Source organism: Condylura cristata, unplaced genomic scaffold, assembly GCF_000260355.1.
Source record: "Condylura cristata isolate star-nosed mole 26May11 unplaced genomic scaffold, ConCri1.0 scaffold00015, whole genome shotgun sequence".
NCBI classification, from domain to species: domain Eukaryota; kingdom Metazoa; phylum Chordata; class Mammalia; order Eulipotyphla; family Talpidae; genus Condylura; species Condylura cristata.
The window spans coordinates 7,240,438-7,258,679 of record NW_004567116.1 but is presented as its reverse complement, the minus strand read 5'-3'; the positions used below and the strand labels follow the sequence as shown (position 1 = coordinate 7,258,679).

At 35.6% G+C, this 18,242-nt stretch overlaps 3 protein-coding genes across 3 annotated transcripts; 1 reads left to right on the top strand and 2 right to left on the bottom strand.

Annotated features, from left to right (window-relative positions):
• Nucleotides 1-260: 260 nt before the first annotated feature.
• On the top strand, nt 261-1,196 carry LOC101626876 (olfactory receptor 4P4-like). The gene has a single exon (XM_004683529.1). It carries the CDS (start codon nt 261-263, stop codon nt 1,194-1,196), a length of 936 nt encoding a protein of 311 aa, XP_004683586.1.
• A 5,464-nt stretch (nt 1,197-6,660) lies between these two features.
• LOC101626646 (olfactory receptor 4C46-like) lies at nt 6,661-7,590 on the bottom strand. The gene has a single exon (XM_004683528.1). The coding sequence runs from the start codon at nt 7,588-7,590 to the stop codon at nt 6,661-6,663; it is 930 nt and encodes a 309-aa protein (XP_004683585.1).
• Nucleotides 7,591-14,218: 6,628 nt separating this feature from the next.
• On the bottom strand, nt 14,219-15,148 carry LOC101626409 (olfactory receptor 4C46-like). Its single transcript, XM_004683527.1, has one exon. The coding sequence runs from the start codon at nt 15,146-15,148 to the stop codon at nt 14,219-14,221; it is 930 nt and encodes a 309-aa protein (XP_004683584.1).
• Nucleotides 15,149-18,242: the final 3,094 nt, after the last annotated feature.

The following is an 18,242-nucleotide window of genomic DNA, read 5'->3' as shown; positions in this document are numbered from 1 at the left end:
AAAAATTAGACTATTAGTAGTATCAAGTAAAATCTATGATCACTCTTATGATAGCATAAATATCTACAATATATTTATAATACAAATATGTGAAAGCACGTAGTGCAATAAATAAAGCATGATAAATATTAAAACACCACTCACATCAATCTGCATTTTAATAAATCATATTATTGTAACCATGCTGTCACCAAATTTTATGATTTATTTATTTCAGACAAAGAGTTCCTTTGTATATAATGTAGACCAGACTCAAATATATGGAAAGCCAGAGAAACTTCTCAGAATTCATTCTTCTAGGACTTTCTTATGACAAGAATGTGCAAATATTTTGCTTTGCATTTTTCTTACTCTGTTACATTGCCCTCTTGGTTGGAAATCTTGTGATCCTTATCTCCATTCGCTGCAGTCCTCTTTTTGACCAGCCAATGTACTATTTCCTCATCCACTTGTCGACCATGGACATCTGCTATACCTCCACTGTCACACCCAAGTTAATCAGTGACTTGCTGGTGGAGAGAAAGACCATTTCCTATAGCAGCTGCATGTTGCAGATCTTCACCTTGCACTTGTTTGGAGCTGTTGAAGTCTTTATTCTTACCTCCATGGCTTATGATCGCTATGTTGCCATCTGCAAACCTCTCCACTACATGATTATCATGAACAGGACAAGATGTGATCTCCTGGTCTTTGCGGCTTGGGTTGCTGCAGCTGTCCATGCCTTTCCTCTCTTTTTCATGTCAATCATTTTGCCCTTCTGTGGTCCTAATGAAATCGATCACTATTTTTGTGATGTTTTCCCTTTGTTAAAAGTTGCCTGCACTGACACCTACCTCACTGGTGTCATCGTCATTACCTTTTCAGGTGTTATGTCCTTAGTTACTGTTGTTATTTTATTTCTTTCCTATGGCATTATATTATACACTCTAAGAAATCAGTCTGCTGAGGGAAGACGCAAAGCTCTCTCTACCTGTTGGTCTCATATCACTGTGGTCCTCTTATACTTTGCTCCTGTGATCTTCATCTACCTTAGACCTCCTACTACTTACCCTGAGGACAAGATATTTGCTCTGTTTTACACCATTGTTGCTCCTATGTTCAATCCCTTAATCTACACCCTGAGAAATGCAGAGATGAAAAATACCATGAGGAAACTTTGGTGTCAAACATTGATTTCAAAAGAAATAAACAGGTAATTTGAAGAAATTTAATGACTACATATATATAAACATATATATCATATACTATACTATACTGTACTATATTATATATTATGTTATATAGAAGACATATATAATGTATATAATACATATTATATATGTATATACTTGCTTATATATATAATATATGTATTATATATATATTATATATATAAGCAAAATATGTCAGGTGACTTTCATAGATTTTATATTCATATTCTATCCTAAAAGGAATACCTGTTACCTAAAAAAATTAATTGGAGACTAAATTGTTTTGTAGAACATGAAAAATGTGTTAGTGTCTGCATATATATATATATGTGTGTGTGTGTGTGTGTGTGTACATGATTCCATATATATATATATATAGGCTCAATGAAAATAAGACAATTTAATATTAGTCACTAAAGGGAAATTCAGTTGATAATTTTATTAAAACTTTTTACTTAAGTTCTAAACTACATGATGTCATATTCTGTGTAGTGGGAAAGTTGCAATCTAATATTAATAATTAAAATCTGGCAAGGTGTCCATATCCACTAGAGCCATCAGAAATCAGTTATTTAGAGATAATCTGTTTTAAAGAGTCTCAATGTTCATAACTTCTCTTTGAAATAAATAATTACTAGTAAAGAGAGAGTGAAACTATACAACTCAGAAAGCTAAAAATGGAGGGATTGGCATCACATCTGCTGGTCAAAATTTAGTAGCATTTGCATAAAATATAAGGAACTATTTAACAAAATGAAGTGTTCACCCACTCATATTTGACTAAATCAATAGATAAAGTGGTCATCATTGGTTCCAGAAAGACACTTCCTTGTACAAAGAAAAAACTTTCAAAAAAGCAAAGTAAAACATTATGTGGTCTCAAAACAAAGGAAGAAAATAATCCTAAAATTACATTTTGATTGAGCTTGGACGTGTAGGGCAGCTTTATTCATAGTTGCCAAACCTGGGTGATACCATAGCATCCTTCAATAAGTGAATTAATTAATTGTGGTACATCATAACTATGGACTATTATTCAGAGCTGTAAAGAAATGACGTAACAAGCCATGAAGCATAGGCAGGATGGTTTCACCTACGTGAGCATCTGCAAAAGGGGAGACACAGAAACTGAAGTGATGAGAGCTTGCCCAGGGTGCAGGGTGGGGAGCTGTGGGGTGGTGACAGGGCGAGGGAAAAGAGGAAAAATGGGGAAGCTTAGAGAATATTTGGGAGCAATAAAACTATTCTTTACATTACTAAAGTGTTGGACATTGTCATTACAGGAGACAAAACCCATAATTGGCCAAAACCAAGCATGAACGCAAATCTAAACATGAGTTTTTGTAAATAATGCATCAATGTTGGTTCATTATTTTGGTAATAAATGTATCTCTTTGGTATGGGTGTTGCTCTGCCTAGGCAGTGGATTTTTTTTTTCTTGGTACTTTCACTCAATTTTTCTGTATACCTAAAACTAATAAATTTTATTAGTTTACCAAACCAATGAGTTGTACTAGTTACTATTAATCTATTAAACTAATTAACTTCAATAATGTTTATTAGTTAAAATGCATATTGTGTTAAATATATAAAGCAAATTATTTTGTAGGTATAATGAGGAAGAAATATCTGAGAAATATTTTCTGGGGAAAAGCAAAAGATGATGACAGGTTTTTGTGTATGCTTAATAGGATTTAAACTAAAGTCTCCTGAGTTAAATGACAGCACAGAAGACTCTGGATATGTTGATTTATGTAAAGGAAGTTAATTAAAATGTGGAATGAGTTTTAGAATATGTAAATGCAATGAAAGTCACAATCATTCAGAGGGAACTGTAGAGAGGTGAACAACGAAAATATAGTGAGAAAGAAGAATCAAGTCGAATCACTGTTGTTCCTGGAGAGAGAAGTTGAATATCAGCTGTTATTAGTACAAAACAGTTATCACTTGTAAATGTAGCTTTAAAAAATATCACAAAACCAGGGAAATGCATGGGACTATGGTGGTGGCACAGGGGTGATTTGGTGATGGGAAACCCACGGGGATTACAATTGAGATGGAAAAAAAATGTGCAAAATGATGTAAAAATAAACTTTGTAATAAAAAAAAATATCACAAAACCATGTTCAGTCTTGAGGTTGAAGAGGAATATATGGAAAATGACTAGCTTTTGTATAAAAAAATCATGTTTTATGACAGAAAATAATATATTTATTTTCCATTAATGCATGCCAAATTTATTGAAGAAAGGCAAAAGAAAAATGAAAGAGATGCCTGTGTACACACAGGCATGTGAAAAACAGCTGGGGAAAGACATCTTTCACTGAAATCTGAAATAGCATAAAGTCACATGTGATTTCTTGAAAAAAAGTATTAACAAGTCTTCAAACATAACATCTCTATTTATATAAATGTTAACAGTACATATTTATGTAAATGTTAACAGTTCATACTGAGAATGTTCCTTTATGGTATTCACAGTAAGTTAATAATAACAACAAAATGAGTGATGTCTGTAACCCCCCAAATTTAGCATTTATCTCCAAGTAGGGAAATGAGGAAACCCACTGTACTCTTAGCTTTGATAACATGTTTTATGTTTTGATTTGTAAGAATTTGCTTTTGTAGAGCAATTGTAGCTTCATCTAATCGAAAGAAGGTAAAGAGATTTCACATGTAGCTGTGCTTTCACAGAAGCACATCCTGCAGCCATTGTCCATCTCCAAACCCAAAGAGTGACCCATGTGTTACCAATGATGAGCTTACATTGGCACATCATTGTCACACAGTATTGACAGCTAACTTTACGGCTCACTCCCTCACTGGATTTTGTAAGCACTAGGAAAAATTTACCTTGCTATGAATCCACATTGTGGCATAGTACAGTATGTTCACCACCCTAAAATTTGTCTGTGTCCTTCCTATTCATCCTCCTCTCCCTATTTCTTTCTTGGATTCTCACTGAGAAGATACTAATATTCTAATCATCTCTTTACTCAGCATCTTATAAATCATACAAGTAATTTCAACCCTGTGGCTTGGTTCCAATTTCCCAGACAAGTGTCTCTGCTCTGCCCACGTCCAGTCATTTCTCAGCATGTGACTGGATTGTGGGCATACTCTGCCCCTGAATGAGCTAGTCCTGTGCCCCAAGCAGGCAGAAAACCTGCAGCATCATGGCCTGGGAAAGAGGTTGAGCTGGACACAGCAGCATCCACCACGATCTGCACTTTCACTGGTACCACTAGATTTCAGACTTCGATCCTTGATCCCCAAATCATGACAATAACATGCACAGCTCTATCTTTGCTAGTTAAGGCCCTTCTACCTGCCTCCCAAAGAATAGCTTAGTCTTCTCTGATTTTTGACCCAATTTTCTGCCTTCCTTCTGAATCTTCCCAAGCTCATTGTTCCAATTTTCTGCCACACAGTAGGGGTGTCAGTGATCACTATTGAATTACTAGAGTAATAAGCTCAGCCATAGTGCATCGGTGAGGTGTGTGCTTACTCTTGTCAACCCCCAACTTTAGTTATATCTTCCTTTCCTGATGAGGATCCTCTTCAGTTCATGCCTATTCACTGTGCTGATTTCTTTTTCACCCTGCTGATTTCTTTTTCTCTATTAGGGAACAATTTTACATCGTTCAAACAGGAGTCTTTTTTTTTTTAATTTAATTTTTGGACAATATATGATTTCTGCCCTTAGATGTGGTCACTACAACCCTCCCACCTTCAAAGCACCCAAGGCCTATCTCTGTATTACTTGTGCTGCTCCTTCCTCATACTCTGCACTCCCAAACTTTTACCCTCCGGCTTCACTTCTGGTTCAGCTTTCAAAGTTTTTCTTTGAGTCTTTATTGTCCTTCAGTCACTGTTATGTGTCCCTCAATGTTGCTTTTCTCTCTCTGTGCTCCACCATTTTACATTTATAATATTCTGTTGTCATTTACTGCTATTTCTGGGATTTTTGTGTAACCTTAGATCAATAAAGACCTGGATATGTTTATTCACATCTGAAATTCAACTATCAGTGTGTCTGCTAACTTAGTAGGGATGGACATTTCTTTTTATTAATAATAATGGACAGAGGAATAAATGAAAATTATTTTTCCAGAAAATGCATTGTATGTAGAGAGTGATACCTATTCTAAAAAAGAAAGAAAGAAAGAAACTATCCTCAAATCTTAGAAATAAAAATGATGAACAGGCAAATATAATTTAATATAATGAATTTACTTTTATAAGATGATAAAATTTTGTTGAGAGAACAGGATATTAATGTTGATATTGCTCATTCACTGAAATTCTCCTTTTAATTTCTTTTTCACTCTTTAAAGAGGAAACAAATTAATGTTCCTAAAAGGTCTAATTAGAAATTTCTTAGAGTGAATCAGATAAAGGAGGAAAAATATCTCTTCTATTTATTGTTATTTAACACTTCTAAGTTCATTGTGTTATTTTATCTTCTTTAAATCTTCTATTCATGCACTCAGTAATGTCATATGGGGTAACTGTTTAATAAATTGAAATTCTTGTCAGATATGCAAATGTTTTTATTATTTTTCTAACAGGTTAACAGTTTAAGATAGTAACAGGTGTACCAAAATTTTTGAAAATATTGTGTAATCTTATTAGTTACCATCGAAGCTTCAATGACCCATTGCTTTTGTATTCTAAAACAGTGATATTAAAGTGTTGCAAGCCACATATTATCATAAGTTAAGATACATAAAACATATGTAACATATTATCATTAGTTAAGATACATAAAAATGAAAAGTTACTAAAGGAAAAATTTTTAGAATTTAGTTATAATAAACTAACATATAGGAACATGTAGAAATAGATACATATTATGAATGCTCATACCTAGATATACACATATCTGTGTATATTTAATGTGTTTATGTATATATCTTCAATATACATGTATTATATATGTTACATATATAATGCCCAACAAAGCCCTGTTCAATAAATAGCAACTTCATCATATTCTTACATCAATTTCAATCATCATTGTGATTGTGTAAGCTATTATAATATGGGTGAGAAATCAGTCAGTCTCTGGTTACCTGTCCTCAATACACTTTGTTGACAACCCATTTCTGTGAGTTTCCTACTTGCCAAATATGGATTATTATGATGCTTACCTCTGGATTGCTACAGTGATTACTGCTTAAAACCAATATATTATCTTATATGATATTTCATATTTACTCTTGATAAAAGAGCCTATGAATAGTACCCATAGATAAAGAAGGTAAATGAAAGCCCCAATTTATTAGGATATTCTTACTGGCTTAGGTTTCCTCATTTCCTTATAACTGTTTCTACTCCATAAAATTCAGATTCTATTATATGAGCAGTTAATGCTTTTTCTTCCTCTCATAAATATTCATTGATGAAGTCATCCAGAATCTCCTCTTGAATTTCCCTCAGTTGAATCAGTTTCAGTCTCCAAGAACATTTATTTGTCATCTGGAAATGTTTTCCTACTAAACAATTTTCTAAAGGCATTTTTCATCTGGGAATTTCTCATAGTATAGATTAATGGATTTAACATGGGTGTTATCATAGAATAGAACACAGCAACTGCTTTATCAATGGGTAGAGTCATTACAGGTCTCAGGTACACAATTATGCAGGGCACAAAGAACATGATGACCACGGTGATGTGGGAGACACAGGTGGAGAGGGCCTTCTGCCTTGCCTCTGTGGTCTGGTTCTTTAGGGAGTGCAAGATCACCACATAGGAGCCCATCAAGAGGAGGAAGTTCAACAGACAGATAAACCCACTGTTGGCAGCAACAAAGAGTCCTAGCTTGTGGGTGTCCATGCAGGCAAGATTGAGCAAAGGATTCAGATCACACATAAAATGATCTATGACATTAGGTCCACAGTAGGGCAGTCTGAATATGAACAGGATCTGTATGGCTCCATGAAGAAAGCCTCCCACCCACACCACTCCCATTAGCAGGTCACATACCCGTTGATTCATGATGGTCGTATAATGTAAGGGCTTGCAGATGGCCACATAGCGGTCGTAGGCCATTACAGTGAGGAGGATGACCTCAGAGCCTCCTAAGAAATGGTCTGCAAAGACTTGGGTCATGCAGCCATTGAAATGAATTGTCTTCTTTTCACGCATTGAATCTGCAATCAATTTAGGTGTACTCACAGAGGTATAGCAGGCATCAATAAAGGAGAGATATGCCAGGAAAAAGTACATGGGGGATGCTGACAATGAGGTGGCAATGATGGTGACCACGATGAGCATATTTCCTACCACAGAGATGACGTAGATGAGGAAAAACATGACAAATATGATTTTCTGCATTTTTGGATTCTCAGAGAGCCCCAGTAGAACAAATTCTGTAACATTGTTTCCAGTATCCATGTACATTTTATTGTTTAGTATAGCATCTGAATAAAAGAAAACACTTGTTATTATTTAAGCATTGAATCTGTTAAAATTACTCATCCTAATAAAGTTTAAGTGCATGGATCCTATTGGATTTTGGCTTTCATGATGATTTGAACTTTTTAATTAAAAAATGGTTTGCCTAATTTTTGAAGATCACTCAAGTGAAGTATTTGATGAGAGTATAGACATGAGGAACATTTGTTATCAAATAAGTAGATACCATATGTGTACCTGTGACCACCTCAGATAACATGAGACATGAAAGAGTAGATTGTATACAATGTGCTAGGTAACTCAGGAAAGTGATATAAACCTACCAATAGAAAGTTATTAAACTTTTATTCCTAGTTAATAGTAAACAATGGTTTAGAAATTGAGAATATGAATGTAATCATGTAGAGAAATCTAAGAAATGTGAAATCATTAATATAATTCCAGTAAAGGTTTCTGCATATTCCTGAGTGAAGTGGGCTTAAATTCTGGAAGGTAGAGATAGAAGCACTGGTTAGGAGTTTACTTATATAGTTGAAATAAAGAAAAACAGGGCATTGGTGATGGAAATATGATGAAAGCATGTAGGAGCAACTGTAAAAGAAATGATATATATGTATATATATACATATATATGATTATATCATATATATATATCATATATATGATTGTTATGGGCAAAGATAAAATGCCTGTCACATATGATTCAGTACAAGACTGACAAAATCACTGTGACTGGTATCACATCCATTTTGCAAATGTGAAAACCATCTTAGATTTATGTTGAGAGTAATACTCAGACTTACTTATTTTTATTACTTAAAACAATTATTAGTGCACACTATTTTTTTGCAGACACCTGTCGATTTTACTACAAATTTTGACATGTTGACCATACTTATTTATATACTTATTTTAAAATGGAAATACAGAGAAGTTAAACATCCTGCCCAAGATCAAGCAGCTGACCATACGCAGAACCAAGATTATGTCAGAATATTTGTTTAAAATTTTTTTCCTCAATTCTTCCCCCATGCCCAGTTGCTTTAATTAACAACATGGATCTAATCTCCTTTTACATGACCATAATAGTTATAACTACTTTATAACTACTTCAGAGATTAATGCACATGAAGTAATTTCAGAGTAGAAAACATGTCCAAGAAAGCACACACACACACACACACACACACACACGTGTGTGTGTGTTTGGACTCTCAAAAATCAAATCAAATGTGGGATGGCATCATGAAAGTTCCTTTCATCTTGGCTTCTCCCTCTGACCCAGGTATCTCTACTCCATTCCCCCTATACACCATGACATTCTGTTCCTTCTGAAACACTGGTCATGTACTTTGGTTTGAAAAATCACAAGGACCAAATGAAAACTCTACTTTTCTGCTTGCATATTCTTTATATTTGGGGGGGGTACATTAACAACATAGAACATATTTTTATCACTCATATAGAAAACAATATTAATACCTACCTCACAGGATTTTATGAGTACTGATAAGGAAACATATATGAATATATTCGCCACCGCTATGTAAACACATATGGATTTCCATCTGTTCTGTGTGTGTGTCTGTGCACCTATGAGACAGAAAGATTTGATACTTTGATAATATTTAGAAAATGTTAACAAAGCCATGAGGTCAAAAAGAATTAACTTCAATATTATTGTACATGTTCTATATGGGAAGTGTATTTATATATACTTTCATTTAAAGGATAAGTTTTGTTTCACTTTAATGATGAGTTTTGTCAGATTGTCTTGTTGTCAGGAACTGAAACCCATAATTTACTCAATATATATGGCTTTCAAGTTTTTATCTGACAAGTTTTAATATTTCCCAAATATCTTTTGAAGAAATGGGGTGAGGATGAAATGTTCTATCATTGCATTTAAAGAACAATGGAAAATAAGTATTACATATTATATAACACTATTTAATAAGCATCAACACATTGAAAAACTTACCTTTTATTCTTAAATGAAATTAATGATGCTTGGGAATGTTCAGAAACAATTCCAACTTTAAATTGACCTTTTGTTAGTAGATCCAATGTGAAAGAAATATCATACTTTAGACAAGAATATCCAAATATTCAATAGCAAAACAATAGTTGTTATGAAAGTGTGTTTGTAAGTCAAAGCTTTCCTTCTAGACTAAAAGTTCAAAACATTTCCAGAAAAATATTTAGGATTTGAATTTAGAAGGATTTATTTGAAGCACTGTAGAATGGCTGCAGGTGGCTGTGGTCCCAAAGCCAAGAAGAATTAAGTGTGGAGCAAACACATTCTCAAGTGTCATTTAACTCAGGAATAATCTTGCTCTTCAAATTGTGATCAGAAAACATCATGTCCAGCTTGCAGTGTGTGGGTATTTAAAGAGATTCTCACAGAAGTTCTTTCTTAAAGAGAGATGCTTCTTCTCCTCCCAGGAATTAATTATCTCTTTTGATGGGAAGGCTTTTTCTTAGAAGCAGATATTCTCGAGAAACTGCTTGGAGAAACACCCATTTTGAGTGGGGAATCATATAACCTGCCTTGGAACTTGAACACATGAAGCCTCATGGCTCTTTGTGAACCCAGGTTCCTAAGACATCTGACTGTCCTGTGAATAGCTAGGCAACAAAGTTTCAGGATGGGGAACTCTGATATAGCTCCCTGTGTATTCATGTTTGTGTTCTTATCAATGTTAAGCCTTTTCTGGAAGAAAACTCACTGACTGCATAGGAGCTAGAGCTATGAGAGTATGAATTTAATGGGAGCCACTTAAAGTACTTTATTGCAAAAAGATTGTATGTGCATTCATCTGAGGAGTGCAGAAGTAAACAGAAAACTGGGCCCCCTTAATGGTGTGAGGGATTAAGCCGTAGTGCTATGAAACTATCCCCAGCAACTGCTTCATGAGTAGATCCCTGCCAGGGAACTACACACATGGTGTGGCAGATGGCCCTTACTGCATCTACTTTTCCCCTCAACAGTGTATGTCAATTTGCCTATTCTGCTTCCCCCTCTGTCTCTGTTGAATCACTCACTGCTTGCACCTCTAGCCAAATCCCAGTTCTTGTATGTGTAAATAAGTCAATACATTTTTTAAAGAGGTAATCAGAAAACTAGTTTCCCAGGGTTGTCATTGGATTCAGTTTGGACAGTATGAAATAAGAGAGCATTACACTGTGGAGAGCAATATACAACACAAGAAGAGAGTTTCAGGCTTTCCACAACTTTGTCACATTGTATTATTGATGTTTTTCTTTACCAAATTTTGTTTATTGAGGCAAAATAGATTTACATTTTTTATCTGCTCAGGGTTTATAGGTTGAAAACTACAAATGTAAACTCCGATGCCTGCCCTCTGCCAGTGCTCCACAATTCTCCACGATGTCCCTTTGGGTCCCTTCCCTCTTCATTCCCTCCCCCACTTGCCACTGCCAGTTTTGTAAGGTTGTCAGGAGTGTATTGCTGCCTTGTTCTTGAATGACTTTTGTTATATTTTTCTGTATCAAGTGTAGCCACCATATTTAAACTCCTGGTGTCGATTCCTTCATTTCATGTTGCTTAAACTATTATAACTTATGCTGTATTACTTTTAGGTTTCTTTGCTTTCATCTACTCTTTGTCTTACCTTACCCCTAGTTTTCCTAATGTTATTGATGACGGTTTTTTAATGATCATTTTCCTTTGTTACATGTTTGCCTGTAATATTACCTACATTACTTGTAGCCTCATGATTACCTTTTCAGGTATCATGCCCTTAGTTTTCATTGCTGCTTTATTGTCTTCTTGTGGCATTATAATGTCACTCTAAGAAATTAGTTCAGGAGTGAAGACAAAAATCTCTCTCCATCTATTGGTCTCATATCACTGTGGTTGCCTAGTTCTTAGGGTCTGTAATCTTCATCTACCTTAGTCCTCCTAATAAATTCTCTGTTTAGAAAATTTTGCATTTTTTTATCCAATCCATTTCCTAGACATGTGTCCTGCCCATGTCCAGTCCTTTCTGAGCAGGGTAATTGGATTGTGGGCTTAACATTGCCCCTGAATAAGCTACTTGTGTCCTCCAAGAAGAGAAAGACCCTGCAAGTTCCATGGCCTGGAAAAGGGGACTTGAGGAGGACACAGCAGTGTCCACCAAATTCATCATCTTCACTAGCACCACTAGATATCACACTTGCCTCCTTGACCCCCAAATCATGGCAATAACATGCACTGCTCTGCCTTTGTTAGTAAGCCCCGTCTACCTATATCTCAAAGTACTGCTTGGTGCCCTGATTTTTTGATCCAATTTTATATCTTGCTTCTGAGGCTCTTATAAACCTAGCAATCTGCATGCTTATGATACACAGTAGGGGTCAGTAAATCATTTAATTAAAAGCACCAGGCTCAGCATATTGCAAAGATCAGGTGTGCTCTGTCCATTGTCCTGGATTTGGGTTATGTCTTGCTTTCCCAAGGATGCCTGTTCACCCTGCTGATTTCTTTTCCTCTATTGGGCAGCAATTTTAACCTTTCAGAAATGGAGTCATTTTTAAGTTTAATTTTTGAGCAATATATGATTTCTGCCCTTGGGTGTGGTCACCAAAGCCCATCACCCTATCACTTGTGCTGTTCCTCCCTCATTTTCTCCCCTCCACACTTTCCACTCCTGGTTCAGTTTTCAAAGTTTGTCTTTGTCTGAGTCTTTATTGCCCTTCAGTTCATTGTTATATGTCCCTCAATGTTGCTTTTCTTACCTCTCTGTGTTCTACAACTTACATTTATAACACTGTTGTCATTCAAAAATGTCCCTGGGAATCTTTCATTGTATCCTAAGTTCAGTAAATGGAGGACCCAGATTTGGTTATTCACCTCTGAAATGTAACTATCAATGTGTCTGTGACTTCATAGGGGTGAAATTTCTTTTTGGTTAATAACGATGGTCAGAGGTTGAATGAAAATCATTTCTCTAGAAACTAAATACATGTAAGGAGTGATACTTTTCTAAAAAGATTTCACACTAAAATGTTAGAAATGAAAATAAAATTAACAGACAAATATAACCCAGATGACATTCATGAGATGTTAACATTTTCCTGAAAGATCAGAATATCAAGGTCAATATTGTTCATTCACTGAGATTCTCCATTTCAATTCCTTTTCACTCTTCAGTTTAAAAAGAAAACAAGTAAACTGTAGTTCCCTAAAAGGACTTATTACAATTCTCCTCAGAGTCTGAATTAGATAATAGAAGGAAAAGTTCTCCACCATTGCTAATTATTTTCTCAAAATTTTATTGCATTATTTCATCTTTTTTATCCTTTTATGCATTCACCCAGTTGTTATAAAGCAGACATATGCTGTATCATATAAATGGTTGTTAACTAGCAAGTATGCTACAATTATTATCTATATTTAATAAATTGAATGCCTATCTTATATTTAAATGCTTTTATTTTTAAATTTGAATTATTACCCTTTATAATGTGGTAACAGCTGAAGATAAGGACCTGTGTACAAAAACTTCTTGGAAATTTATAGTAAGCTTTTTAGTTACCATCAAAAACTTCAATGACCCATTGCTTTTTTATCCTTAAAATACAGTGTGATACTGTTCCTTCCTGGTGGTGCAACGGGGTAAAACACAGCATTAAGAAGCTAAAGCCACTTCAGCATGAGTTCAATCCCTGCCTGCCCGGGGGGTGACCCACATTGCGCGGCAGACCTCTCCTGACCCGCCCCCTGCTCCTCTCATCAGTGTGCTTCCTCAGTCGGCCTATTCTACTCCCCACTCTGGCTCTGGTGCATCCTCTCACCATTCCTGCTCAGCCTGTTCCCCCAGCTCTGTATGCATAAATAAATAAATCTTTAAAAAAAAAACACAGTATGATACCAAAATGTTACAACCAACATGCTATCATTAAGATACATAAAAACGAACAAAATTACTAATAGAAAATTTCTTAAAATAGTTATAATGAGCTAACATATAGGCACGCAATGTAAATGCACAGAAATACACCTCGTTCTGTGTGAACATAATATGTGTGTGTGTATATACATGCTTATATTATACATACATATATACAATGTTCAATGAAGCCCTATTCAATAAATAGCACCTAATCATTTCTTACCTTTCAATCATCACTGTGTGACCTTGAAAGCTGTTATTATATGGAGGAGAAATCAGTCTTCCTCTGGTTATCCATCCTCAATATACTTGCTTTGTGGACTAATCATTTTTTGTCAGTTTCCTCACTTGCCAAATATGGATAATTATGGTGCCTAACTCTTCGGACTGTTACAGCAATTACTGCTTAAAACCAACATATTTTATTATTTTTCATACTTAGTTTTGGTAGAAAAATCTATGAATAATACACATCAATACAGAAGGTAAATGAAAGCCTCAGTGCATTAAGAAATTCTGAATATTCAAAGGAGAATCCTGGCTTATGTTTTCTCATTTACTTAAACCTGCTTCTACTCCATAAAATATGGAAATTATCATGAAAGCAGTTATTTATTTTTCTTCCCATGAGTATTTATTGATGAAGTTATACAAAATGTCCTATTGACCCTTTTCTCATTTGAATCAGTGTCAGTCGTCAGGCCCGTTTATTTATCACCTGGAAAAGTTTTCCTACTACACAACTTTCTAAAGGCATTTTTCATCTGGGCATTTCTCAAGCTGTAGATTAAGGGATTTAACATGGGAGTTATCATCGTGTAGAACACAGCAACAGCTTTATCAATAGGTAAAGTAACAGCAGGTCTTAGGTACATAAATGTGCAGGGCACAAAGAACAAGACGACTACCGTGATGTGGGAGACGCAGGTGGAGAGGGCTTTCTGCCTTGCCTCTGCAGTCTGGTTCTTCAGAGAGTGCAAAATCACCACATAGGAGCCCATCAACAGGAGGAAGTTCAACACACAGATGAACCCACTGTTGGCGGCAACAAAGAGCCCTAGAGTGTGAGTATCCATACAGGCCAGGTTGAGCAAAGGATTCAGGTCACACATAAAGTGATCTATGACATTAGGACCACAGAAGGGCAGTGGCAAGATGAAGAGGATCTGTATGGTGGCATGAAGAAAGCCTCCCACCCATACCACACCCATAAGCAGGTCACATACCCTTCGATTCATGATGGTCGCATAGTGTAAGGGCTTGCAGATGGCCACATAGCGGTCGTAGGCCATCACAGTGAGGAGGATGACCTCAGCACCTCCGATGAAATGTTCCCCAAAGACTTGGGCCATGCAGCCATTGAATAGGATTGTCTTCTTTTCACGGAGTGAATCTGCAATCAGCTTAGGAGTATTGACAGAGGCATAGCAGGCATCAATAAAGGAGAGATAGGCCAGGAAATAGTACATGGGGGATGCAGACAATGAGGTGGCAATGATGGTGACCACGATGAGCAAATTTCCTACCACAGAGATGACATAGATGAGGAAAAACACAACAAATATGATTTTCTGCATCTGTGGATTCTCTGAGAGCCCCAGTAGAACAAATTCTGTAACATTGTTTCTAGTCTCCATATATATCCTATTGAATTTTACAGTACCTGAAAAATATCACTTTTTATTAATGAGATACTGCATCTGTTAAACTTATTCATTCTAATAAAAGTTCAATTCCTGGATCTCGTGAAGGCTGATTTTTATGAGGTTTTTTTTTTTTTGATAATTAAAAAGTAAATCATTCCTCTAGCTTTTGACAAAGACTCAAGTTGCCTCCCAGTTGAAGTTTTTGATGAGTATAGTCATGAAGCATATTTATAAACCAAAAGATAGGATGTTGTATGTGTATGTGGACATCTGAGATAATTGGCTGGAATGAAAGAGTGTTTGCATACATAGTGACCATTAAGTCAGGAAAAGGATGTAGAAATAGAAGACCATAGGCAGAAATGGAGAATATGGGGGTGGGGGTACATGCAGAGAAATTTAAGGAAGGGGAAATCATGGCTATAACTTCCCCAAAAGTCTGCATAATCCTGAGTGTAGTGGGTTTAAATTCAGGAAGGCAGAGATAGAAACACCAGTTAGGAGGTTACTTATAATAGTTGTTTTAAGGAGATCGTGGGCATTGGCAATGAAAATATGATGAAATAATATCGGAGTTTCTATGAAAGAATTGATAATGTATTTGATGAAATACAATCATTTTAGAGATGCTTACATATATTATTTAAATGATTGATGTGTGCAGTGAAGCAAGGGCCTCTCACATATGATATGTATCAAACTAATAGCAATAACTCTCTGGTATCATTTATCCATTTTAGCAGATTGAAAACAATCTCAGACTTGTGTTGATAATGACACTAAGAATTACATTAAATAAAAACACTAGTTATTATGTACACTATTTTTTACAGATCCTTGTTGATTTACTATGTTATTGACAGTTTGACTATTGTTATTTATATAGTTACTTTATATATTATGAAACAGTAGCACAGAAAATTTAAAGATCTTTCCCATGGTCAAGCAGCTAGTGGCTGCTTGAGATTCCTGTTTCTTCAGCAACACTTTGAAAACGATTTTCACAGTGGTCAAGAGCTTTGGTTTGAAAATCATAAGGACCTAATTAAAACTCTATTTTTCTTTTTCATCTTCTTTTTATATGGACTACATTTCATAACATATAACATTTTTTTACCCATCATCTATAAAGCAACATTAATACCTACCTCACAAGAAGTTATGAGGATTGATAAGGGAACATATATGAATATATCCACCATGGCTATGTAAACACATGTGGACTTTCATGTGTTGTGTGTGTATGTGTGTGTTCATACACCTATGAAAGAAAAATAATTGACATTTGAGTAGTAATACTATATGTGGGAAGTGTATTTAAATTTATTTTCATTTTCATGGTGAGTTTTGATTAATATAGGAGGTGACTTGGAGTTTATGGTGTCAAAGAATTAAACCTACAATTTGCATAATGTCCATGGCTTCAAAGCTTCATCTGGCAGATTTTCATATTTTCCAACTATGTTTAAAATAACTGGGATGCGGATAAAATGTTTTATCATTGCATTTGAAACACAACAAAAAATAAGTATTACATATTATGTAACAATCTTTAATAAGCACTAACGCTAATGAAACACTTACCTTTTATTCTTAAATGAAATTAATGATATTTGGGAATGTTTAGAAATAATTCCAACTTTAAAATGACCTTTGATTAGGAGATCCGATGTGAAAGAAATATCATACCTTAAACGGGACTATCCAAATATTCAATATCAAATCAATAGTTGTAATGAAAGTGTGTTTCTAAGTCAAGGCTTTCCTTCTAGACTAAAAACTCAAAACATTTCCAGAAAAATATTTAAGGTTTGAATTGAGAAGGATTTATTCAAAGCACTGGAGAACATTGCAGGTGGCTCTGGTCTCTTAGCCAAGAAAGCCAAGAAGCATCAGGTGTGGAGCAAACACATTCTCAAGTGTCATTTAACTCAGGAACAATCTTGCTCTTCAAAATGTGATCAGCAAAAATCATGTCCAGCTTGCACTGTGTGGGTATTTAAGGAGATTCTGCTAAAAGTTCTTTCTTAAGGAGAGATGCTTCTTCTTCTCACAGGAATTAATTATATCCTTTTATAGGAAGGTTTTTTCTTAGAAGCAGGTTGGAAAAACACCCATTTCTGAGTGGGGAATTGTATTCCCTACTCTAAGAATCGGAACACATGGATCCTCACTGCTCTATGTGAACCCGGGGTTCTAAAACACTTGACTTCCCTATGAATAGCAAGGCAACATAATTCAGGGTGGGGAATTCTGATCTGACTCCCTATGGCCTCACTTCTATTTTTGTATCAATGCTAAGCCTTTCCTGGGAACTGACTGATGATTGCCAGGACCTACAGCTATGAGAGTATAAACTTAATGGCAGCCTCTTAAAGTATTTGACTCTGTAAGCTGTTTTGAGCATTCTTCTGAGGAGTGCTGAGGTAAACAGAAAATTAGCTTCCCTGCTGGTTATTCCAGGGACTCACAACCTGGTCAGTGTGAAATACTAGGCACCATTACAAATGAAGAGTCATCTCCAATGAAGGAAGAGAGTTCCAGGCATTCCACAACTCTGTCATGTTGTATTGTTAATGTTTTTCGTTCCCAAATTATGTTTATTGAGGTAAAATAGGTTTAAATCTTTTATATGCCTCAAAGTTTATAGTTTGAAAACTACAAATGTAAACTCTGATGTCCTGCCCTCCACCAATGTCCCACAATTCTCCACCATGTCCCACAATTCTCCACCATGTCCCATTGGGCCCCTTCCCTCCCTCACTCCCACCCACCAATCTCCCCACAGTGCCACAGTTCTGTAATCAGATGTCAGGATGGTATTACTGATTTGGTTGTCTGACCCTTGGATATTTCTCTATTGTTCACATTACATGAGAGCCTTTAGAGTGTGCAAGTTTGGGTTTCTCTGAGTGTGCCTTAGTTTTACACTAACAGGACAATCCCCATTATTCTATACCTGTGACTCTGTCTTCCATCTTTGTGACTCCATACAGTTTTCTATATGAAGGATTGAATGGTTGAGTTTGGAATTCATGAGTCCTAGAAATTCCCCTTCAAATCATGGAGACACAGCTTTTTTTTT